The sequence below is a fragment of the Mustela erminea genome, chromosome 13, assembly GCF_009829155.1.
Source record: "Mustela erminea isolate mMusErm1 chromosome 13, mMusErm1.Pri, whole genome shotgun sequence".
Taxonomy (NCBI): domain Eukaryota; kingdom Metazoa; phylum Chordata; class Mammalia; order Carnivora; family Mustelidae; genus Mustela; species Mustela erminea.
The window spans coordinates 87,809,069-87,834,667 of NC_045626.1; the positions used below are offsets into that span (position 1 = coordinate 87,809,069).

At 58.5% G+C, this 25,599-nt stretch overlaps 1 protein-coding gene across 1 annotated transcript; it reads right to left on the reverse strand.

Moving 5' to 3' along the window:
• Positions 1-25,518, reverse strand: DHX37 (DEAH-box helicase 37). The gene is made up of 27 exons (XM_032309794.1): positions 25,312-25,518; positions 23,725-23,894; positions 20,722-20,834; positions 19,801-20,137; positions 16,500-16,648; positions 15,335-15,427; positions 13,716-13,812; positions 12,698-12,811; positions 12,494-12,595; positions 12,116-12,230; positions 11,719-11,814; positions 11,420-11,502; positions 10,519-10,666; positions 9,888-9,964; positions 9,067-9,299; positions 7,798-7,909; positions 6,690-6,796; positions 6,355-6,543; positions 5,508-5,632; positions 5,306-5,422; positions 3,619-3,791; positions 2,757-2,871; positions 2,469-2,606; positions 2,173-2,267; positions 2,003-2,076; positions 646-743; positions 1-495 (listed from the first exon to the last, which is right to left on the reverse strand). Exons 1-27 carry the CDS (start codon positions 25,415-25,417, stop codon positions 410-412), a joined length of 3,462 nt encoding a protein of 1,153 aa, XP_032165685.1. The 5' UTR covers positions 25,418-25,518; the 3' UTR covers positions 1-409.
• Positions 25,519-25,599: the final 81 nt, after the last annotated feature.

Genomic DNA, 25,599 nt, shown 5'->3' on the forward strand with positions numbered 1-25,599 from the left:
CTGACAGCAGATATTTTTATTAAAAGTGAGGCACGGCAAGGGAGCACCACCCCCGCTGGGGAGGGGATGCAGAGGAAGGGCCTGAGGGCACCCTCCTGCCTGCTGCCGCTTCCCCCTCCGGCCCTGCCACTCCGCAAGGGACTAATGTAGTCCCCAGAGTGGCACAGGAAGTAAAACCATTCTCCGCCACATAATAAGTAGTTTTAAAAAGGACCCCTGGGGTCCGACTGCCCAGGGCAGCAGCAAGCTGTGTCCAGACGTCTTGTATCCCAGATGAGCGAGGGTTTCCAGGGGCCTGGCCCGCCTCCTGGGAGCAGTCCACCAGCCAGGGTGACCAGGCTGGAAACCAGCCACAGCCAGCTCCCTGGGTTCCCCAGACCAGTCCCTGGTCTTACAGCCAGGCCTCGGGTCAGGGGTCAGAGGTGGGGGGCCAGGCTTTTTCAACGTCGGCATGCATGGCCTGTGGGAGCCATTGACAGTACTCGGCCAGCAGGTCTGCAGAGGGCAGGAGAGAGGACAGTCAGAGCGGCTCTGGACCCGGGTGCCCGCAGCACAGCAGCGCCTCCCACCACCCCTCGGTTGCCTCGGTGGGTCCCATCCTGTCCATCTGCGAGCCCTGGGCCACAGGGCACTGGTGACACTCACATTTGGGGCTTTTCCTCCAAGCAGCCAGCAAGGCCTCCCGGCAGCTGGCCTGCTCGGCAACAAGGGCTCTCAGCAGACTCTCCGTCCTGGGCTGTAGCCTGCAGGTGGAAACGTGGGCTGTAGGGTATCGCTGCGCCCAGCAGCTGTGGGAAGGGGCGGGTCCCACTGCCAGGCCAGCCTCACCTAGGACGGTGAACAGTCTGCCTCTGTCATGCTGGAGGTGCCGGCCAGAGAGAAGGATCTAGACTCGATCACCCCTCCAACTTCACCTCTTCTCACGCTTGACTCTTTCCTGCCTCTGACCCCCCACCCTGACTTTCGCCAGGGTCCTCAAGCGCTACCACCCAGGCTGCTACCATACACGCTGCTCATCCCAACTAGAACCTTCCTCCGTACTTCTGCTCACAGCCCTACCCTGTCCCCATCTGCTTGGTCAGACTCCACTGGACCAACCCTACCCCACTGGACATCCTCCCCTGTCCCTTTGTAGACCAGTCCCCACGTGCCATCTGTCCTAGTTAGGTTCTCTCTGGTGACAGCCTCCGCAGCTAGCATGAGGACAGCAGGTGCTCCAATCTGCCGGGGGAACAATTTGACTGGCAGGGGCCCCTGGCGCCATGCCCCCACCCTGAGTCCCAGGAGACCCTGGCCTACATACACGCCTGCCTGCTTCCTGTGGGTCAGGCCCTTTGCACCAACTAGGAAGTCACCTTAGGAAGGGGCATGTGTCTGCTTGGAGCTGGGTGGGCAGAAAGCAAGCAAAAGGGAGGGGCAGGGATAAGCAGAAGGTTGTTGGGAAAGGGGGGTCCTGTGCTCAGCAGGCAGGCAGCCCCCAGGGCTCGTGTGCAGGATGTCTCCTGGACACCTGGACCTCAAGATGGGCTGACCAGAGTCTCCCCAAAACCTCAGAACATGACCTTATTTCCTTGTTTGGGAGGAAGATCTTTGCAGATGGAATCATTTAAGAGGAGCTCGTACTGGACTGGAGTGTGCCCTACATCTGGTGACTGGTGTCCTTACGAGAAGAGAAAACCCAGAGACAAGGAGGCACAGCCACGTGAACACAGAGGCAGACCTTGGAGGGATGTGGTCACAAGCCAAGGAATGCCTGGATGCACCAGGAGCTGGAAGAGGCAGGAAGAATCCCCCCACCCCCCGCCCACCCAGAGCCTGCAGAGGGAACACAGCCCTGCTGATCCTTCACTGCCAACCTCTGGACTGTAAGGCTGCGAGAAATCTATTTCTGCTGTTTTAAAGCGCTTGGTTGGTGGTCATTTGTTACGGCCGGCCCTGGGGCACTAATGTGGGCTCCCTTCCCCACCACGTGCCACCCTGACGCTCCTGGGGAAGCCTGTACCTGGCCCATGTCTTCAGCATCGTGCTGGGGCTGGACAACAAGCAGCCCCGGTAGGAAGCCAGCTTGGGGAAGACCTGGGGAGAGACCACAGGACGGGATGAGGGGTCCCGGCTCACCTTCTGCCCATGTCCCCCCAGGCAAGGGAGCAGGGGAGCTGCTGGGCTGCCTACCTGCCCTTCCAGCAGAACGCGGGCGAAGTGCTTGTAACAGTCAATGCCCTCCGGGAAATCCACCTGCACCGCAGGGAGCGGCCACCCGACACGATCTGGAAGGCAAGAGCCTGTGAGCAGGGGTCTGGGATGGGTCCCCATAGGCCCCTAGTCATGTCCCTGAGTCTCGGGTCCCGCCCTGTGAAAAGACAGAAGGCCTGAGGTGACACGGCCCGTGACCTCCATTCCCAGGGCGCACGGTGTGGGACCATGTGTCTGCCAGCACCTGAGGCTGGCAGGAAGTCACCCTGACTCACAGAACACGCTGGCGCGGTGACACAGTACCCGCCCCTTCTCCGGGCAGTAGGTCGGGGGCGGCTCCTCCAGGGGCTTGTCGAACTGGCAGTAGGAAGGCAGCAGGACCGGGATCCACTGGACCTCAACAGCCGAAACACCTGGGAACCAGGAAGAGAAGGGCTGGGGGGGTCGCCGCGGCACTGCTGTGGAGGAGTGCCAGGGTCCCACCCCCCCAACCAGGGTCCCGGTGACACAGCTCACCAGAGCCGCAGAGAGTCAGACGAAGAGCTGGCCACCAGCTCGGCTACCTTTCATGTACATCTTGGTGGTCTCCACGATTTCCTGGTAGACCACGAACTCGGGCAGCTCTCGGAAAAGGACGGAGCTGGGGTGGATGAAGACGGGGTCATCGAGGAGAGGCGTCTGCAGAGAGACGGAGCGCGAGGACGAGTCCAGGCAAGGCACGAACACCAGGGAGATGAGCCCACGTGAATTCGCTTACACGCCCCGCCTGAAGCGCAGGAATGTGCGGTCAGCCCACGGTGGGGCCCCGCGCGCGTCTGTACGTGGCCACGTGCGGGGCAGGTCTGTACGCCGAGCGGCACTGAGCCCCGCGGCTGCACCCGGATGATGGGGTGCCACGTGAGACAAGCCACACATAGACCACATGAAACATCCAGAACATCCAGAACGGACACTTCCGGAGACATGGAATGCAGATTCACGGGGCAGGGAGATGAGCAGAAAAAGGGGAGCCCCTGCTAACGGGCACGGGCGTCTTTGGGGGAGGCTGACGGTGCCGTGAAGCTGACTGCGCCTGTGGCCATGCAGCTCCGTGGAGACGGAAAGCCACGGAACCGCACGCCTTCAAGCGGGGAATTGTAGGGCATGTGATCTCTCTCTGAATTAAGCGGTTACGAAAATAGAGTTGGGGGCAAAGCGAAGGCCCAAAGGAAGACGTGACCCTGCCGCACACCCTGCCCTGATCCTCGGCGGGGACTTTCCCAGAGGCTGCAGGCACTCGTGTGTGAGGAGGAGGGGCCCCCAACAGCCCCCCCACCCTCCGCGCTCAGGCTGGCAGGACGCCAGAAGGATGGGGAGGGCGGGCGGCCGGGAGCCTGGCGAGGAGACCGGCCCGCGCACCGCCCTGCACTCCCCGCGCCCGCCGACCTTGTAGGCGTTCTTCCGCGTGTCGTCCAGCAGGTCCTCGCTCTGCACCCTGCGCGCCAGGTGGTCGCCCAGGCCGGCCGCCACGATCTGCCGCAGGTAGGTCACCTGGCTCTCAGACGGCGGCTGCATCTTGGGGTCCACGAAGAGCCCGGCCTCGGGGCACACGGTATTGACTGCGAGGAGAGCCAGGTATGAGGACAGTGGGAGCCGCGCTTTCCTCTGCCCTGACCTTCTGGAGCCGCGCTTTCCTCTGCCCTGACCTTCTGGAGCCGCGGTTTCCTCTGCCCTGACCTTCTGCAGCCGCGCTTTCCTCTGCCCTGACCTTCTGGAGCCGCGCTTTCCTCTGCCCTGACCTTCTGGAGCCGCGCTTTCCTCTGCCCTGACCTTCTGGAGCCGCGCTTTCCTCTGCCCTGACCTTCTGGAGCCGCGCTTTCCTCTGCCCTGACCTTCTGGAGCCGCGCTTTCCTCTGCCCTGACCTTCTGGAGCCGCGCTTTCCTCTGCCCTGACCTTCTCACACCACTCCACGTTGTGGAGCTCCAGACACTCCTGCCTACTTGTTTTGGCTCCTCTCCACCGAGGCGGCTGGGGGAGACAAAGCCCTCAGCTGCCTGCCCCAAACCCATGTCCTTCTCCTCCTTAGGACAAAACCCCAAGTCCTCAGCGGGCAGCAGCAGGGAGGCGCTGCTGCTGGGCGCCTCCCAGGGAGAGGGGATTAATGGTACGGGGTTAATGCGGGTTAATGCGGCTCAAAGGGAGAACCCGCTGGGCGGGCATGGACCACCCCCTTGGCCCGAGTGCAAGAGCACGTGTGTCTGGATGGGACCCGATGAGCGGGGTTGCAAATAAGTCTCGGCGAGTAGGTGAATTTCTCATCCCTGGGTGCGCACAGCAGGGCGAAGACTGTCTCGCCTTGAGCTTCTGCAGGGAGCCAAGGCAGGCACGAGATCAGGGGAGGCCTCACCCTTCCGCAGGGCGGAGGGGAGGAGGAGGACGGTCTGAAGCTGTGGGATGGTATAAAGGAGGGGGCTTTGGGCCCTGCAGCTCGGGAGGGGACAGAGCAGGGAGTACGGGAGGCTCACACTTGGAAGAAAACTATGTTCTGAGATTTACCCTATAAACCTCCTCTTGTCTTTTCTACAAAACCTTTGGCAGAATACATGTTGTTTAACATAAAGAAAGAGAAAAAAAGAAAGGACGCAGGCCCAAGAAGAAAATGCAGACGAGCTCCACCAGCTCAGCCCAGGGGCAGGAAGAGGGGGACCGCACCGTCAGCTGCTCCCTGCCTCCCCAAAGGGGGCCTCCACTTGATGCAAGGGAGGGAACCCAAGATGGGACTACAGGGCCTCAGGGGCTGCTGGGAAGATGCAGCGAGCAGCTCCAGGCCCGTCCTAGGGATGTTACTAAGGAAAAGAGGAGCCCGGGGAAAGGCCTCGTGGGAGGGACTGCACGTTACCCTCCCTCGGCCCGCACGGCCCAGAAGTGGCCAGGACCAATTCGGGGGTTACGGAAAAATCTCAGCGAGCAGGTGAATTTGCAGATGTGGACTCCGTGGATAATGGGGATTAATGGTGCGGGGTTAACGCGGCTCAAAACAACTTTCATTGTTACAACGGTCAAGTTCTCTGCCGGTGTCGCCAGAGATGGGGGACCTGGGGAGCCGCCAGAGGCTGGCATGGGGGACGCTACCTGCAGTGGTCAGCTGTCCCCGCAGGCGCCGGATCTCCACCATGGCCTTGTACCGAAGCCCGTTGGCCTCACAGAACTGGGGGGAGCAGCCAGAGTACTCACACGCTCCCACAGCACCTGCGGATGAGGGGGCACTCGCTTGCTGCCCTGCCCCAGGCCTGCCAGACCTCCGCCACCCCTCCAGGCCGCAGGGGGCACGCACCGAGCAGCACCATGATGTCTCCGAGCTTGAGAGAGGCGCCCTGCCCTGCCCAAATCCTCTTCATCTGGGCCACCCGGGCCCGCTTGGCCTTCAGCCCGGCGAGCTCGTTGTCGCTGGCCGCAGGTCTGCAAACACACACCCCCACCCAGGCTACCGCTGTCGGCCTGGCCGCCCTCGAGGCAGCAGGGGCAGAGAAAAATCCTGGGGAGAGCCACTGACTAACACGGTTAAGGTCTTGGTCTCAAAATTCACCACCTGTAGCCCAGGAGACGAAAAATGTGCGTTCTCCTAAGCCAACCATTCTCTAGATCAGATCTAGAGACCTGATCACGAAGAATCCAACAACCAATGCTGCCGTCCCAGCCACCGAGGGCGGCCTGGGTCAGTGATCACTGTCGCGGCTCCCCGGCCCGTAGAGAGGGGCCAATGCTGGGGTTAGAGCGTGCGGCAGACAGAGTTTGGAGCCCTTAGCTCGTGTTAACTACTTTAACCCCGACAGCCACTCCATTATTATTTTTGTCTCACCCCCATTTTCCAGATGGGAAAGGTGAGGCCCAGAGAGGTGAAGTCACCCTCTGAAGCCACACAGCCTGGAGTAGCGGAGGGAGATCGGAACCAGGGGGTCTGGGCCAGAGCCTGGGCTCCTGGTCATTACAGGCTCTATGGGCTCCCCAAGCGAAGACTGGACTCTGCAGGGCTCCGAACGCCGCTGGGCTCAGAGAGGACGAGCACTAGCATGAGGCCACCCGACACGCCAGTGACTCCCCCTGGAGGCTGGGCTCCCGGTCGCCGCTCAGCACAGAGCAGCCCTCACTGGCCTGAGCAGCGCCCCCAACCCCGTGCCCACCTGTCCAGCTCCTCGAACAGCTCGCGGACAGTCATGGCGGCCACAATGGTGATGGCGTAGGGCAGACAGCCGTGTTGCCTGCTCAGTGCCAGCATCTTGGCGTAGCGGGGCGCCACGGGGAACGTGGCCATGGTCCTGCCCAGTGCAGTGATGGGGCAGCTCAGCCGGGACCTCTGCAGCTGCTTCATGCTGGAGGAGGGGGATATGCGGTGGAGGGGTGGGGTGAGAGGTGTTGCGACTCAGCGGCCCTGGTGCTCAGGGCAGCTCAGGAGGCAGAGGGCTGAGAACGGGGCTGGGAACTGGCTCTTGGCTCCCCCCGCCCCGACCCTACCAACCTCTCTGTTTTCTGGGGCGCCTGCAGGGCACCAAGCGCGATCAACAGCTCCTCGGCGGCCACGAGGGCCTCCACGGAGGGAGGCGTTGGAAAGGGGAAGTTGATGACCTGGGCAGGGGGAGAAGTGGAGAGGCAGCTGGACCGCAGAAAAGCAAGCAAGAACGCGGGGCCAGCACGGCAGGCCGGGCAGGAGGACAGCGCTCCCGCACCTGTCCCGACACCACTCACGGCCCCGACACTCAGGAAGGACCCCAGGGACGCTCCTCGTCCGTGAGCCACGGGAACCCCAAGTGCCGCCTCCTCCACTTATTCACACGATCCACGCGCTCGATAGCATGTACTGAGCACCTCATGTGCGCCACGGCCGTTCTTGGCCCCAGAGACCAAGAAAGCAGACGACAAGGGCTCTGCCTATGCCGGAAGGGCCCGGACTACCCGGGAGTGAGCACGGAGACCGGCGTACCCGCATGACAGTGAGGGGAGGGAGGGACCGGGCTCAGGGGCGGTGGCAGCTGAGAGAGGGTGACCGACTCCAAACTAGTGTTCTAGCAAATCCGCACACACCCGTGTCCACAGCTGCTCTGGCGCTCACGGCCACCGGTGGCGACAACACAGGCGCCCATCGACAGGTGAATGGCTAGACGGTACGTGGCCGGGCCCCAGGATGGAGCAGGACTCAGCCGGAAAGGACTGAAGTGCGGACACACGCCGCCATAGGGGTGACCGCTGAAGACATTTATAGGAATGACTCCATTTACATGAAATGTCCGAAGCAGACAAAGCCATGGAGACTCGGGGTTGGGGAGGAAGGATCGGGGTCTCTGCCTGCCTGCACCACGCTCCCTGGAGCAGCAGAAAGGTGGGGGACCCCTGAACAGGGGCATCATGAGGATGCTGCTGTCGCCAGAGGATTGAGTCAACAGAACATTCTGGAAGCCCGTGGACAGCAACAGCCCTCTGTGCCGTGGGCAGGTGCTCTGGGTGTTGGGAAGGGTGCAGTCCTGGGGAGGCAGGGGGTCTCGGGAGCCGGCCATGCCGGTGGGGAGCTGTGTAGACACAGTGTGCGGGAAGCTCCGTGGGGTACGGGCAGGGCTGGGGCCGCCGCTGACCTTTTCAATGTTGAGTGCTTTCATCTGAAGGATCAAGTCTTCAACGGGCCTCCGGCTGATTTCAGGAGGAGGAAACTGCTCAAAGTCACCAAAAACTGCAGACGAATAGAGCCTGGGCCAAGAGAAGTGCCAACAAAATGGAATTATTGTATCAATAAACCAAAAGGGAACTCCGCCAAGCCACCCGGCACTGGATCTCCACCGGGCCCCGGAGGACAGGCACGTGCCCCCACGCCCCACCCACTGCCTTGTGTCCCTGCCCCGAGGTGCGGACTCAGAGGGGTCAGCCTCCGCGTGAGGGACGGAGAGCGGCGCCTGGAGCCCAGTCCCCAGCAAACAGCAACCACGGTCACTTCTCCCTAGGTTTTTGTGCACCATTTCTCAATCTCCTCTTTTCATAATTTGAAATATCAACAAAACCAGCAATAAAGCTATCAAAAATTAAAAGGACAAAGGCTGCAAGAGCACACTTGCCAACAACACCTCTAAGGAGGCTTTACTGTCCAGATTGGGAAAAGAACTCTTTCTGCTCCACAATAAAGGGCAAGTAACCCTACTAAGAAACAAGCAAGAGATCTGCAAAGTATTTCTCCAAAGAACATAGATAAATGGCCAAAATGCATGGGGAAAGACACGCAGGGTCACCAGCCATCAGGGACACGCAAACCAGGACTACAACGTGATACCGCAGCACACTTCCAGTAAAATGGAAAACTAACAGTATTGGAGAGAACATGGGGCAACCAGGGAAAACTTCCATGCACGGCGGGTGGGAGGGCCACACGGTGTAGCGGCTGGGGGACACAGCGCAGCGGGTCCCAGCTGGAGCAGCGTAGCGGCCACGGGACCCAGCAACCCCTCCCCTGGGACAGACCCAGGGAGATGGAGACACACATCCAAGAGTGGGGACAGGAAGGGGCAGCGATGAGAATACTGGAACGGGCTGTGGAGACGCCACACACTGCCGCCAACACCACAGCCCCCAGAACGGCAGGCTTCAAAACGGTGACATTTATGGTAGGTTAATTTCGCCACCACGAAGTTGTCACAAAGTAACACGAAAACACAACCGCTACAAATAAGTCACCTAATGAGTCAGTAGCCAACTGAGCACCAACGAGGCCCCACAGAACCGCCCAAGGACCGTCTCCAGTAGGACAGTACCCGCTGCAGCCTGGGGAGGGAACCCCTGCTCTTTGCTCCATGCTGGTGGCTGCTGCAGTGCGCCCCCTCCCCCCTGCATCACTGGAGAGGCCCAGGGAGGCCCACCTGTAGCAGTGGCCCGGCTCCGTCCGGCCCGCTCGGCCCGCCCGCTGATCGGCTGAGGCCTGGGACACCCAGGTGACTCGGAAGGAGGACACGCCGGTGACACGGTCGTAGTGCCGCTTCTTGACCTTCCCACAGTCTACCACGTACTTGATGCCCGGGATGGTGAGGGACGTCTCGGCCACGTTGGTGGCCACGACACACAGCCGTGTCCCCTCTGGGGGAGGCTGGAAGACCTGGGATTATGGGGGTGGGGAAGCAGCAAAAAACCACCAGAATCAGGAAAGAATTCATGTGACAGATGGGTGGTGGGGGGTGGGAGAGGGGCCAAGAAGCCAGGAAATCTCTCTTAATCACAGAGAATTTTTTTAAGATTTAAAAAAAAAATTTATTTATTTGACAGAGATCACAAGTAGGCAGAGAAGCAGACAGAGAGATCGGGCAAGTAGGCTCCCTGCCCGATGCGGGGCTCGATCCCAGGACTCTGAGATCATGACCTGAGCTGAAGGCAGAGGCTTTAACCCACTGAGACACCCTGGCGCCCCTTAATCACAGAGAATTAGCCAGGCTAGTGGGACCCCAGAGGTGGCGAGGGTGACAAGCCCTCTCCTTGCCTCAGGTCACAGTGTTTCTCAGCATGGACGCAGGGAGGCATTCCTGTTCTCCAAAGAGATCCCAACGTCCTTCTAAAACTGGGGGTGTTGATCAAACCACTGATGACGAGGACAGCCCAGGGCCCGACCTACCCTTCTCCCAGGGCCCTTCGGGGGGGCCCCAGCCAAGCACCCAGCCAGCATCCACCCCGGGCCCCAGGCTGTTGTTACCTGCGCTTGCTTCTCGGGGGCCAGCAAAGAGTAGAGCGGGAGCACGTGGAGGGGAAGCGAGGCGTCCGGCTGCTCACCTGCGGAAAGCAGAGGCCCGCCGGCTCTCCCAGACGCCCCCGGCAGGCGCCCACCTCAGACCGCCCGGCAGCCCCCGACCTGTTCGCCACGCTCTGGACAGCACAGTGGGTGAGCAGAGTCTGGCTCGGAGTCAGAAGCTCCACGATCCCCACCCCATTCCCAGTGGGGAATGCCGCTTCACTGTAGGATCTCCTCAGAGGTCTGGCCACCAGACGCCCTCGGGCAACCCCACAAGGCCCCGGACTCCTCTGCCAACACGGGGCCCTAGAACTAGGCAGCCCTCCCAGCCAGGCCTGAGGCCTGCATTTACCCAGCAAAGCCGAGCACCCCCATTACAATTAACACTACAAATATTTGAGGTTCTGCTTTGTCAGGCAGTTGAAAGAGCTCAGCAAACAGTAGGCACAAAGCAGCAGAAAGCCCAGCTCTCTTGAGGCTCGAGACAAAGATGTCTGGGCCTAACAACGGGGCCTGGTACACAGCAAACGCTCAAGAGACACCTGCTAAACGAACGACCGAAGGACCATGAGTAGGGGCCCTGCCCGGGGCACACCTCCATCTTCTATGTCGTCCCCCAAGTCCAGGTCAAGGTCGGAGCCCAGGGCCTCCTCCTCCTCCTCGTCCATCTCCGCCTCCCTGTCCTCGTCACCCTCGCCTGCTGGCAACACCGAGTAGCTGTCCAAACTGATCTGGGGCAGTGCCTACGGCAAACAAGACGTCAGAACCACAGACTGCAGGAGACGCAGGTCACGGGCAGGAGAGACAAGCGTGTCGAAGTGCAAGGCCCCATCCCCCGACCCCGGAGCCACGAGGCCTCAGGCAGCTCCAGCAGCCCTCCTCGCTGTATCGCCGGGGCTAACCACAGGACTATCTCACTCGGCTACAGGCCTGCTGGGAAGACGGACTCAGCATGCAGGAGGCACTTAGAGCGCCGCCCGGCGGGTCCCAAACACAGCATGGGGGTTAGTGACCTCCAAACAAGGATGCTGTTAGCCATGCATCCATGATGACAATGTGCAGATGCCGGGGGAGAGCACCCCCGCCCCGGTTCTGCAGGCAACACCAGGGACCCCGAGCCCTCCCAGAGCATCTCACAGGCCCAGCTCAGGTGCTTAGGGCTGGCCTTTTAGAAGCTTCCTCCTGGCCCACAGCACAGGGAACCGTAAACACTTCAAATCACAGCGCACCCTGCAGCCTCTGAGCAGCACCGCCCCGTAGAACCTCCTTCCACTGTAGGAATGTACCAGACCCGTGCTGCCCAATGCTGGCACCAGCAGCCCCAGATGGCTACTGAGCCCCTAAAATGGACTGAAGTGGCTAAGGAACTGAATTTTAATTTTACTTCATTTTAATTAAATTAGCCTCCACACAGCTACATGGGGTTGCTGGCCACCAGAGAAACAAGGCAGCTTCAGAGCCCGGAGCGGCCCCCTACTGCACGAGCCTCTACATACCGCCGCCAGGGCCCTCTTTGCCCTTGTCCTTGACTTCTTAAACTTCCGCATCTCCTCCACTGAATCTTCTCGATCTTCTTTCTCTGCAACAGGAGCAGATTGAGGAGAAAGACATCTTGAGGCCAAATGCAGGCTACAAGGACTCTGTTCGTCTGTCCAGAGTCAGGTGGCTACGCTGCTACACCGCTACGCCGCTAGCCATGCCCAAGGCACCGGCTCCCCCGACAGGGAAGCCGTGAGGCCGGGAGGCCGAGGCTGACTCCCCAGCCGGCTCTCAGGGCCCAGAGCTGCTGCATTACCTGGGTGCCTGCGTCGGGTATGTGGGAAAGCTCTCCTCAGCCTGCGGCACAGCGCGTGCACCTCCGCCTGCCCCGTCAGGAACACCAGGATGCCGCCTGCGCCAAGAAAGAGACCCCCCCGCTATCCATGCGCTCACAGAGCAAGCATCGTCTTCCCCATCTGCCGAGAGCTGGGCGCGAGGAAGACCCGGTCACAGCAGCTGAGACCCAGGCCAGAACATGTGACAGGGAGCTAGAAAGTGCTGCACAACCCGCTATCTGACCCCCCGGGCATGGGCACAGAAGACCAGGGGAGAGGGACGCCAACCAAAGCCCGCACGAGGATGCTCACGGCGGCTCATCTGCACCCCGGGGGTTCGGAGGGCAGGTCCGGCCTGTCTGGTCCCCAAGGCCTCACCTGGCGGCAGCATGCGGTGGATCTTGCAGACCTTCCGGAAGCACTCGCCACTGTAGTCTTCTAGCGGGGTCCGCTTGTTGAAGTGCACGGTCACCGGGAACTGCCGGGACTCCACCTGGGATACACCCCAGGGGTGCACCGGGGCCGTGCACTGAGCCTCTGCCACAGCCTGGCGCCTCCTGCCTTCCCCGACCTACCCGCCCTCGGAGCTCCCCAACGCCGGCCCGCATTCACTGCCCGGAGCCGAGCCTCCACTGGCAGAGAGCCCCTCCCCTGCGCCCCCACCCATGCTTGGCCTCCGCCAACCAGGTGTCCCACCATCCCCGCCGCCAGGCCCTGCTTGCCCTCGCCCGCCCGAGGCTCTGGCCCCGGCACTACCTTGATGACGGGCGGCGGCTGGGGGAAGAGCCGCTGGTTCTGCGTGAAGTCCTCCACCCGCAGCGTGGCCGACATGATGAGCAGCTTCAGCGGCATGTGCCTCTAGGGGACAACAAACCCGGTGACGATGGCCAGAGCCCTGGCGCGGGGGCCCTCGGGAGACCCTTTCACCACAGCAGGCGGGCGTGGCCCAGGGGGTTCTACCTTGGCCCGGAGAGCCACGATGCGGGACAGCAGGCCGATGAGGATGTCCGTGTACACGCTCCTCTCATGGGCCTCGTCGATGAGCACCACCTTGTATCTTGGCAGCAGGAAGTCCTAGGGAGGGGGAGGGGCGGTGGGGTGAGTCTGCCAGCCCAGGCCCGAGCCACTCCAAGGTCACGCACACCCCAAAACTCTCCCACCCCGGGAGCTCTTGTCACTGCTGGCAGGGATCCCGGAGCACCTGGCCTGTGACCTCGGGCAAGTTCCTCTGCCTCCCTGTGCCGGGTTCTCTATTCCTAAGTTGGGGCAACAGAACCCACCTCGCAGAGTCACAGTGAGGTTTCTGGGACAATCACTATCTGTAAAGCGCACAGCCTGGGGCCCGGGGCCCGGCAGAGAAACTGCTGAAGGAAGGGCAGCTACGACGCGTTACAGCCCCGCTTCCCGAGCCAGGCGCTCGGGGTAGGGAGGGCAGGCAGGGAACAGGCATGAGGAGGTGGCGGCAGGGGGAACCGAGGGTGCTGGGACAGCAGACGCCACAGAGAAAGGAGCCGTACTCAACCCCATCACAGCCACATTTCAGCCACATTCCCAGTGACCGCAGCTGGCATCCTGGTGGAGAAAGGCATCACCTCTGCCCTGCCCAGAGGTCCCTGCCCAGGTGGACGTCACGGAGCCAGGAGTACACTCGTGGCTGAAGCACGTCTGTGAACCAAATCACAGTGACGTGAGTCCACACGGAACGAGCACCTGCCAGCTGTTGTGCTGAGGGGCTTCTGTGCGTCGCATCATCTCTGCTTCAAAACAATTATGAGTCCAGGCTTTCAGATCAAGAAGCTGAGGCCCAGAGAGGTTAAGTAACTTGCCCAAGGTCACACAGAGGTGCTATGCCGCGCAGTGCTTTGCCGGTGGTCACCATGCCAGCGGCTCACTTCCTGGGGGCGGGGGGTGGGGGGTACACGCAAACTCCCCAGCCCAGGCTCGCTGGCCTTGCTTTGTGACAAGAGGAGCGACCAACCTTCTGGATTTCCTTGAGCAACACGCCATCCGTCATGAACTTGATCCTGGTCTCCTCGGTGACATTCCCTTCGTATCGGATCTGGTAGGAGACGACCCTGCAGAGATAGGCAGGCAAGGCCCCGACCAGCTGCAGCCGTGTGGTTGCACCACACCAGACAGCAGAGGCCTGGCCTGCACTTTGTCGCCAACGTGCTGTGGAGGGAAGGGGGACCACCGCAGCCCCCTGGAGGATACGCCAAGCAGACCCGGACCTCGGCTGGAGTGCCAGCTGGACCACCAACTCTGCAACCCTTTCAGAAGAGGACAGGAGGATGCTCCAGAGTTGGGCTTAGTCATGGTCAGGGTATTATGTTTAAAATGTCCACGATTGGGGCTCAGTGGGTTCAGCCTCTGCCTTCAGCTCAGGTCATGATCTCAGAGTCCTGGGATCGGGCCCCACATCGTGCTCTCTGCTCAGCACAGAGCCTGCTTCTCCCTCTCTCTCTCTGCCTGCTTCTCTGTCTACTTGTGATCTCTGTCCAATAAATATATAAAATTAAAAAAAATAAATAAAATGTCTATGATAGGGGCGCCTGGGTGGCTCAATGGGTTAAAGCCTCTGCCTTCAATCATGATCCCAGGGTCCTGGGATTGAGCCCTGCATCGGGCTCTCTGCTCCACAGGGAGCCTGCCTCCTCCCCTCTCTCTCTGCCTGCCTCTCTGCCTACTTGTGATCTCTCTCTCTCTGTCAAATAAATAAAATCTTTAAAAAAATAATAAAATGTTCACGATAAAAAGCGGAAAAGGATGAGAAAAGAGGGCAAGTCTGTATGTACAGTCATTTTCAGCGTATACCGTTTGATGCGACAGGAAAGACACAGAAGGGCGTGGGGAGTAGAAACCATTTCTGTCAAAGTCGGATGGGAAGAAATACAGACAAATGCACAGAGCTCCTTGTCCGTGCCTGCAACTGTCTGGAAGGATCCGCAGGAAACACACTGGGGCACCTCCCCCCACCCCCCCCACCCCTCGCTTGCATGCCGGTCCCGGGGTGCAGGTGCTGCTCTGTCCACGTTCACTAACAAGCCAGATGAGGGCCACTCTACATGCTTCGGTGCTTTCTTAGCTTTAGACCACACTGGACGTGCCACCTCTTTGAAGCCGAAGACCACAGTTTAGGCTGGGGCTAGGCAGGTGCATTCTAAACACGGCCCCGAGACAGCCTCAAGCAAGCGCTGTGCTGGCTTCGTTCTGTCGTCCAAATCACGTCCCACAGCCTCACCAGCAGCAGACGATCTGCGCTCGGGAGCTTTGCCTAAAATAACTCGCCTGCACAAGCACTCATCATTGCCCACCGTGTCCGGCCCCCTGCTGCTCTGCTCCGCCCCTGAACCCCTAGAAGGGTCCTCAGTGCCCTGTGCATGAAGGGAGCACAGGGGCCTGGATGCCCTGTCCATGCTCTGCGGCCCCCGACCCAGGACGTCCTACTGTCCAAGGGATGGGAAGCCTTCCTGCACGAGCAGACCCCGTGCTCAGATGCGGAAGCAACACTCCCACCCAGCGCCCTTGGGACGGACGGGGCCCACCAGCAAGGCCAGGGGCCACCCTCACCCCTCCCCCAGGAGGCAGAGCCCTCACCTCTGTGACAGATTCATCTCCTTGGCCACTCGCTGGGACATGGCCACGGCAGCCACTCGGCGGGGCTCCGTGATGCCGATGATGCTGTTGTCACTGGAGGAGGGAGAGCACGATGGGCGCATCAGCGGCGCTCGGGCCGCCCGTCCATCCCCAAGCCGCCCACGTTCCATGGCAGGATTCAGCGAGTGGAGCGGCTCTCTCGGCGGGGGGAATGGGACAGGCACCAGACAAGGCACCTCCGAACAGCACAAGGGAGCGGCCCGCCGGTCAGCACACAGATGCTTCGGCGGTCACAGCCCGATGAAAACCAGGCAGCTGCTGCCAAAACGGGGCCCGGGGGGAGCTGTCCCTCAGCCAGCAGAGAACGTGCTCCTTTCGACACAGAGCTTGCCAAGGGCTAGGGGCTGGATTCTGGGCTGTGCACAGAACAATTAACGTAGTAAGCTGCTCTCCTTAGGAGGGTCAGCGTACTGGGTTGAAGATGGCTGGCATCCAGGGTCGGAGTTTCAGGAGGGCTCCTGGTCATGTACCTGGGCTGTCTGCACAAACAATGTGGCTGATGCTGGACCACCTGCTTATCTTCTGGGCACCTGGGACTCAGGGGCGTCCCGGGCAGAGGGTGCCGAGGTGACCACAACAAACACCCCGCTCCGTCTAATGGGAGAGGGCTCTGGAAGCCCGTGGCCTGGATCCGCCAGACTTCACCCCATGTGCCTCTCCCCTCTGCTGGCTGTGTTCTGTGCTCTTTTGCTCTAGTAAAACACTCACGTGTACAGCTACAGGCTGGGTCCCATGAACCTTCCCAGCAAATCCGTGAAGCTGGGGTGGTCTTGGGGACCCATGGTGCACGCACGGGTCAAAAGTGCCAACAGGAGGAGACATCAGCAAACACACTGCCCCACGTGCCAGGGACCATCTAAGCATTTTATGCAAATTCCCTCTGTTCACCTACATAACCTGTGAAGTAGGTGCCATGGCTGTCCTTATCTCAGAACTGAGGACGCAGAGGCCCAGAGAGGTTAAGGAGCTTGGCCAACGCCACACAGCACATAAATGGCAAAGCTAGGACTAGATCCGTGGGAGCTCGTGTTCGGAATAACTTTTGGGGATCACAGCTCCAATGTCACCTGAAGAACCTTTAGAGGACCGTGCGGCCAGCCCCCACCTGCTGTAGCCTGCTTCGTAGAGAAACTGCGGCACCTGCGTGGTCTTCCCGCTGCCAGTCTCCCCACACACGATGACGATGGGGTGCTCAGCAACGGCCTCCATGATCGCTTGTTCTTCGGCAAGAATGGGGAGCTTCAGCCGCTCTTCCTGGCGGAAGAGAAGAAGTCAGTGCTCAGGGAACTGGGGGTCGGCAGGACTATCAAGGCTGACACGGTTTCTGGAAAGGTGTCCGTGGGCATGTGGATGCCGCAAGCTTCCTAGCAAGTTGATGACGCCCTGCCACAGGGGAACGGGTGAACCCTGACCGCTGAGGAGCGGGACACAGAGTCACAGCCCCCAGGAGACAGAGACATGGGCGGGGTCCTTTTGGGTCAGAGCAGAAGTTCTTGGGGAAGGCTTAGCTGGGACAGAGGAGCCCCCCTGAGACACAGCAGTCTCGGCTGTTGCCGGGAGCGGGGTGGGTGGGGTTTACATTTCCATCTGATCACTCCAGTAAACAACCCGATGCTAACCTTATCTAAGTCAAGGACCTACCACCCCTCGATTCCTCCCCTAGACACATCCTCCAGAGCAGTGACTTTACGATTTTATTCATTTGAGAGAGTGCGTGCGTGAGCTCCAGGGTTAGGGAGGGGGCACAGAGGAAAGGGACAAGCAGACTCCCTGCTGAGTGCGGGGCTTGATCCCAGATCCGTAACCCTGAGATCACCACCTGACTGCAATGGAGAGTCGGATGCCTAACCGACTGGGCTGCCCAGATGCCCCCAGAGCAGTCACTTTCAAACCTTTTTTCCTATAACCCACACACAGAACAGGTTTTATGTGGTAACTCATTACACACACGCATACACACACGTACACGCACGTACAGCTGACCCCTGAACAACACAAGCTGTGTTTGAACGCAACGAGTCCGCTTCCTTATGCACAGATGTTTTCCCTGTAAATGAAGGACAGCACTAGGAGCGCCCGGCTGGCTCCGTCTCGGAGCATCTGACACTCGATCTCAGGGTCACAGGTTCGAGCCCACATTGGGCACATGTATTACTTAAAAAAAAAAAAAAAAAAAAAGGTACAGGACTAGAGATGTGTTTTCTCTTCCTTATGATTTCTTCACATCTTTTCTCTGGCTTGCTTTATTGTAAAAATACGTTACGTAACACACACCACACAAAACACGTATCCGTTGGCTCTCTCGTGTTATTGATAAGGCTTCTGGTCAATGGCAGGCTTTTTGCGGTTCAGTTTTTGGGGAATTCAAAGTTGCGTGTGGGTTTCTGACTGCGCAGAGAGTCAGTGCCCCAACTGCCGTGTTGTTCAAGGGTCAACGTTTCCCATACTGGAAAAGTTTTATGAACCACTGCTCACATTCACTCTCTGAAGCACGCTCATGTTAAAAAGCATCCCATTCTATTTCTATTCTATTTGCTTCAAAAGCAAAAAGTGCTGGCCATCTCATGACCCATGACAGCTGTGACCGTCAATGTGCAAACACTGCCCAAGAGAAAATGTTGCACGTGTAAGGAATACTTGAACTGTGTTCTATTCACACAGTAGGACACGACACAGCCGGGGGGAAAATGCTCCCCCAGGCAGATGAACTTTGGCTCGTGCACCACGGTGCATAAATAAAGCTTAGAAACATAAAACTAACAAAAAAAGCAAAAGGCTGGGGGAAAAATGACATGACGTCGTTTATAAAACCAGGTAAACTTAAGTAACAGATGGCTTGGGAACATGTATGTGGATAAAGACTAAGAGAGGACGAAACCAGAACGGGGCAGTAGGGACACCTGAGGGTGCAGCCAGGGTCCCCGCATGCGGGTGAAGCAGGACCCCACACCACCACCAGCCAGCAGATGGCACTGGGCTCTGACTTCACCTGGAAGGAAATCTAGGGACGCCTGGGGGGCTAAGTCGGTTAGGTATCTGACTCTTGGTTTCAGCTCAGGTCATGATCTCAGGGTCCTGGGATGGAGCCCTGGACGTGGGGCTCTGCACCTGGTGGACAGTCTGCTTGGATTTTCCCTCTGCTGCTCCCCTGCCTGCCTCCCGGACCCGCCATGGGTTCTTGCTCTCTCTCTAAATAAATAAAATCTTTAAAAAGAAATTCTCCCGGAGCCCCTGGGTGGCTCAGTGGGTTAAAGCCTCTGCCTTTGGCTCAGGTCATGATCTCAGGGTGCTGGGATCGAGCCCCGCATCGGGCTCTCTGCTCAGCGAGGAGCCTGCTTCCCTTCCTCTCTCTCTGCCTGCCTCTCTGCCTACCTGTGATCTCTGTCAAATAAATAAAGAAAATCTTTAAAAAAAGAAAAAAGATTCTCCCTGGCCCCTCCCTCTGCCCCACCCCCAGTTATACATTCTCTCTCTCAAAAAGAAAAGTCAGCCAGCTTGCTCTAACCATATGTAAGAACATAAATGCACCTGTAACTGAAACCAGTTTCAATAAATACTACTTATTCTTATGTAGAACATAGCACTGGTATTTTCTTTCTTTTTTTCCCATTAAAAAAAAAAAAAAAGGAGCTGGTCACCTCTCCCGGCTTCCACTATACAATCTGGGTCTGAAACTGACCCCCTCGGGCCCAGGGAGCCTCCTGCCTCAGGGACTCAGCTCGGCGGTTCTGAGTGTGGGACAGCCCCTCTCCTCGGCTCCCGGGGGTTCTTAGCACTTGCCCTAGACAGCTTCCCGGGCCCTCCTGTTCTCCCCCTTCACGGCCCCGATCCTTTCCGACACGGCTCCTGTCCCCGTTCACAACAGTGTGGGGTACCCGCCCACGTCCTCTGCTGTGCTGACAGCCGGAGGCTACAGAGCATCGCACTTCCAGGGCCTGGCCACCGGCACACGCTCGGGCACTGAGGTGGAGGCCCCCTGCTCCCCCTGCCCCCACCCCGGTCTGCAGATGAAGAAAGGGAGGCCCGGGAATGGGCGAGAAAGTGGTGGAACCAGATGTCCACTTCAAGTCAATGGACTGCACAGCCCGTGCTCTTGTCCTGGTGAGTGGTCACCTGGGCCAGGGACCCATGGTCAGAGGCCGAGGGTGACGGTGAGCCGGTGATGACAGAAGCAGGTGACCCCGGCCTCCACAGCCCTGCCCCGTGCCGGGCCTGCTGTAGGCACACGTCAGTCTCTACGACAACCCCCCAGGACCCCCAGGTAGGCAGCTGTTCCTGTTCCAGGAGAGGCCGCCGGGGCACAGGAAGTAATGCGACCTGCTCGAGCCCCAGGGGTGCCCCCGCCACATCCTCGACCCCCCACTGTGCTAGCCTGAGCACTCATCACCAACACCAGAGCAGCGAACCTGCATTTCGGGGGTGCGGTTCACAGGGATGAAGACGGCGGGCTTCGCCGGGGGCCTGGCCAGGGTGGAGGCTGCTGCTGGAGGTGCCGAGGTAGTTCCGGCCAGACAGCCTTGGCTATTGGGCCCTGGGCTGCCAGTGCCAACCCCTGGTGCAGCTGGCAGTGCCCCGGCTCCAGGCTTCACCCGCTCAGCGACAGGGGCCTCCTCTGGTTCAGATTCTGCTGAGGACTCGTATTCCTCCTCCTCCTCCTCCGACTCTTGGAGATAGCGCTTCCGGTTAGCCCCGCTGAGGCTGCTGATCTTCTCCTGCCCCTGGGCTTCGGTCTTGTCAGACTTCCTGCCGGGACAGCCAAAGGACAGGCACGAAAGCCCTACAATGGGCCAGTCAACCAGACACAGCTCTGTGTTGCTATACACCCCACCACGGCCAGGATTCAAAGGCCATACCCCTTCCTGCCCCAGGGCCTTTGTACTTGCCTCCCTGCTCCCAGCATGTACATTCTCCCTCACCTGACCCAGATGTCACCCAGCGGGGAGACCGGCCCATCTCCCTTCACCCTCTTTCCCTGCTTTACTTTCTGCCTCGTGCCTGCCAGCACTAGACACAGATGGAGTCAGTTGGTTCTTGCCCATCTCCCCACCATGAGACTGTAAGCTTACTTATTATTCTATTCTTGTGCGCCCCTCTACCCCCAGGGCCTAGAGGAGAGCCTGGGACATAGTTTGCACTCACAGCAGCCATAAATACGCACAATGCTTAAGACCAGGACTCTGCCCTGCAGGAAACCCCATCGTGGCTGGGTGGAGAAACCCCGCAGCCGGGGTCCTGGGAGCCTCTGGGCCGCTGCCCACGTCTGTCCTCTGTCCTTCCACCGCTCAAGCCCTCCCCCAGGGCACTGGCAGGGGGCCCGGCGCACTCACTCTCTGCTGTGGTACATGCGGTCCCCTGTACCCAGCTTGGACGTGGTGTAGAACAGTCGCAGCTCGGCTTCCGAAACCTGGACTTGGCTCAATTTCTGCAGCATCTCCACTCGCTGGGGAAGGAAACAAGTGCATTAGACATCAGGCAGGATGACCCTCTCACTGGACAGGAAGCGAGACTCTACATCAGATTCTGGCCTCGCGAACAACTGGTCTTTTTAACCTAAAGGTCACATTACGAGTGTTGCGTGGCGGTCCTGCCTCCCGGTGAGCCAGGGTGGCTTTCTTTCTTTCTTTCTTTCTTTTTACATAGATTTTATTTTAAACAACTGTATTTATTTATTTATTTAACCAGAGAGCGAGGGAGCACAGGCAGGGAGAGTGGCGGTTAGAGGGAGAAGCAGGCTCCCCACAGAGCAAGAAGCCCGATGTGGGACTTGACCCCAGGACCCTGGGATCACAACCCGAGCTGAAGGCAGATATTCGACTGACTCAGCCACCTAGGCGTCCCCCGGGGTGGCTTTCTATACCCCAGGATGGAGTCTGGTGCCAGATGGACCAGACTGTCCCTGCCGTACCGTGTCCGGAGAGATCACCCACCATCTGGACGGCCATCCGAGGGAGACTGAATAAAGGCGGGCCTGTGTGTGCAACAGGGCGCTCCCCCGCTGTCTCCCAGGGAGGGGAGGCTCTGCTGCGCCTGCGAGTGGTCCCCGCACTGCCTTCAAGACAGCAGCACGTGGGGACAGGGACAGTTGGCCTCCTTCCCCTGGTGAGCGACTGAGTTTTGTTACTCTTGAAATCATGTAGATGCACTTCCATCTGTGTGCTTTGCAATCAAGAAAAGGAAAAACCAGGTACAGAATGGTGGGAGAAAATACAGTACAGGATTTTGAAAAAGGACACCCCTGAAGGAAAGTGAGCCTCCCTGTGCCAAGGGCTCCAGGGACTGAGTGTCAGGGCTGTGAACAGGGACCCCTGGGTGGTGACTCCAACAGAAAGGCATATGGGAATCGCCTAAGGTCTCCAGACTGGGGTTCCTTGGTCTCTGCGCTGCAGACGCTGTAGGCCAGAGAATGTTCTGCTGTTCTGCGCACTGCAGGCCGCGTGGCAGCGTCTCACGCCTCCACCGGGTGTCTCAGACACGGCCAGCGGGCCTCTGGGGCAAAACTGTCCCAGCTGCACAGTTGCCCCAGATCCAAATACCATTTCCAGGAAATTCAGAAGGGCAAAGGGATGTGCTTAACTTTACCACAGAGATGAAGTTTTTAAAATGCGGACACTGGGAAACTCTACAGACAACCAACCTGATTTCCTTCGACAAATAAATGACAAGGGAGGAAAAAAAAAGGAGGTGGGGTAGGGGAGCATTTATGAAAACAATTGGAAATTCGACCACTTACTGGATAATTGATATTTTTTTGATATTTGATATTTTAAAGAAGTTTAGGTGTACTAATGGTCTTGTGGTTATCTTAAATGGTCCTTATTTTAGAGATACAATTGGAAATATATATGGAAAAAATGTTATGCATAGGGGGTTTGAATGGTCCCCCTGCAAATATGCCCATGTCCCAGAATGTGATCTTAATTTGGAAAAAGGTTTTCTTCAGATCTAATTATGTTAAATTTCTCCAAGTGAGTTCCTGCATTATTCAGGTAGGTCCCAAATTCCAAGACAAGTGTCCTTACAAAATACACAGAGAGGAGACAGCCATGTGAAGACAGGGGCTAAGACTAGAGGGACGTGACCACAGGCCAGGAATGCCTGGGGCCACCCCAACCTGGACAGAAGGAAGGCTGCCCCCCGACAGCCTTCATAGGGACATTGATTTCAGACTCCTGGCCTCAACAGCTACAACAGGACACATCTCTGTTGCTGTAAGCCATCCAGTTTGTTTCGGCAACCCCGGGACCTAGATACAGATTTCTGCTACCTGGGCTTTGACCCGGGAGGTGGTAAAGTGGCCAGCTGTGGAGATGACCGGGGGACCGTGGATTGACAGTTGCTGTGCTGGCGACAGGTACACACCGAGGTTAGTGCACGAGGTTCTCCATTTCTGTAGATGTTTGAATCTCCCATTACAAAATGTGTTCCTTAAAAAAGTATGAAGGGAGGGGCACCTGGGTGGCTCAGTGAGTTAAGCCTCTGCCTTCAGCTCAGGTCATGATCTCAGGATCCTGGGATCGAGCCCCCGAGTCGGGCTCTCTGCTCGGCAGGGAGCCTGCTTCTCCCTCTCCCTCTGCCTGCCTCTCTGCCTGCTTGTGACCTCTCTCTATGTCAAATAAATAAATAAAATCTTAAAAAAAAAAAAAAAGTATGAAGGGAGAAAGGTTGATTCTCCAGAATTAAGTTAAAAAAATAAGTGACACAAAATGATTAGGACAAAAAAGGAAGAGATGACCATGCTAATGGGCTGACTGCCCAGTTAATAAACATCCGGCCTCAAGGATGCTGGGTGCATCCAGACTGACGGAGACTCCTCGGCAGGCCCCTGGAGGGTCTGCAGGCTCCTGAGCTGTGTCAGGTATGGGGGCTGCTGGCCACAGAGGCCATTCGAATTTTTTTTTTTTTAAGATTTTATTTATTTGACAGACAGAGATCACAAGTAGGCAGAGAGGCAGGCAGAGAGAGAGAGAGAGAGAGAGAAGGAAGCAGGTTCCCAGATGAGCAGAGAGCCCCATGTGGGGCTCGATCCTAGGACCCCAAGATCATGACCTGAGCCGAAGGCAGAGGCTTTAACCCACTGAGCCACCAAGGCGCTCCGAGGCCATTCGAATTTAAATTAAAATTAAGCCACATAAAAAATTCCTTTCTCCAACCATACTAGCCACACATGCCCAGCAACTACTATATGGAATTGTGCAGACACAAAGCATGCCCCCCCCCCTTCTGGAAAGTTTGACTGGACATTCATGTGGCAGAGATCAAGCCGGGGGACACAGACCCCGTCTCTCCCCAATGTGGGGAGCCGTATGCCGACCCTGATGGAACAGGCGTACCTGGCTCTTTTTCTCCTTCTGTTCTAAAATTTTCTGCAGCATTTTTCGCTCTTTCTTGGTCAGAGGCTTCTTCTCCTTCTTTGACAGTGGAGGGGCTTTGGGCTTCTTTTTCTTCTTTCCCGGCAAAACAAGTGCATTGCTTGCATCGACTCCTTTCAACGTATTTTTATCTGGAAAGACACACATGCCTGAACCCCCAGCCCAGGGACCAGAGACCACAGAGGCCTGCGGTCCTCCAGGGTCAACGTTAATGCCATGTTCTCCGGGGGGGGGGGGGGCTCTGTGCCTCCTCTCATGGGCACCCCCCTGTCCCATGTGTGAGCCCCCCCAATGCCCACACAGGAATGGGGGTGCAGGCCTGTCAGTATTCCCTCAACTTGTCTGCCCAGCACCCACCACGCGTCAGAGTCCATAGTGAGTGAGGGCACCTCCGTCATGGTGGTCAGGGGAGGGCAGGGAGGGAACCTGCTGCAACAGTGCTCCCCTCAGAACGGGGTCGTGCTTTCTGTGGATGTGAGGTCAAAACTATTTCCATAATACTACAACATTCTCCAAAGCCTTTGCAGGGCACTAAATGCTGAGTTCAAGCCATATCTACTTTTTTTCTTTTTTTTAAAGATTTTATTTATTTATTTATTTGACGGAGATCACAAATCAACAGAGAGGCAGGCAGAGAGAGGCGGGGAAGCAGGTTCCCCGCCGAGCTGAGAGCCCGATGCTGGGCTCGAGCCCAGGACCTTGAGACCATGACCCGAGCCCAATGCAGGCTTAACCACTGAGCCACCCAGGCGCCCCCGTATCTACTTTTCAATGTCATAGTTTGAAAGTTCCCAATCTAGACCCCAATTCAGCTACCGTATTACTCAACCTGCGGCAGCCCCGTGGGGGAGCACCTGTCCTGCCTGCCATCTAAGGCTGCGGCTCCCACCCCAGGCTCCCACCCCAGGGCTCCGTGTGGGCTACGTCTGACTCCCACTAGCTCCGCCTGCCGGCTTTGTCCGTCTTTGTGCTGCGAAGTGTCAGAGCAGCTGTGTCTCCTCCCACCAGCATCTGAGCTCAGCAGGGCAGAGATTTAAAAAAAAAAAAAGCAAACAGAAAGAACTCTCCTGTTATGTCCCCTGCAACAAATCATGGCACACAGTGGGCGAACCTACCAACAGGGAGGAATCCGCGCAGAAATGTCTGGGCTGAAAAAAACTCATTCAGGGGTCACTGGCAAGGAGATTCTAACAGAAGCCAGAGAAAGAGATGGGATTGCTTCACTTTCTTGCCCACATTCCCCATGCTACTAAACTAGGGCTTAGGGCTCCTGGCCGGCTCCGTCGGGAAGAGCGGGGGACTCATGATGTCAGGGTTCGGGCCCCACGTGGGGCGTGGGGAGGAGTAAATAAAACTTAAAAACTAGTGCCGGACTCCATAGGGGAGAAAGCCTCGGGATTGTCCCAAATTCACCGTTACAGTTAGACTGTCACGGTGTCCCGCTCTGTGGAGCATCTGAGAGGGGCTTCCTCCTGGTCCCCCCGCCCCAAGGTCTCGGAGGCAGGACGCAGGCCAGCCCCGGCTCAGCCTCCGGCCGGGACGCCTTACCCTCTAGTTCCAGCCGCACGGGGGGCGGCTCCGGGGGGCCCTTCGAGGGGCCGGGGGTCGCCTGCAGGCGCCCCTTGACGTTGTAGCGCCGGCGCAGCTTCCCCATAGCGACCAGTACTGCCCTGGTTCTGGGGCACAGAAACAGCCCCGAAGCCCAGCCCACGTGGGCTCCCGGACCCCAGGCTCAGGCCGCGAGACTTCCGGACTGCGTTCTCGCGAGAACTGAAGATAACCGGAGCCTGGGGGGCGGGTGTAGGGGCGGGGACTGTGGAAAGCGGGGCGGGGCCA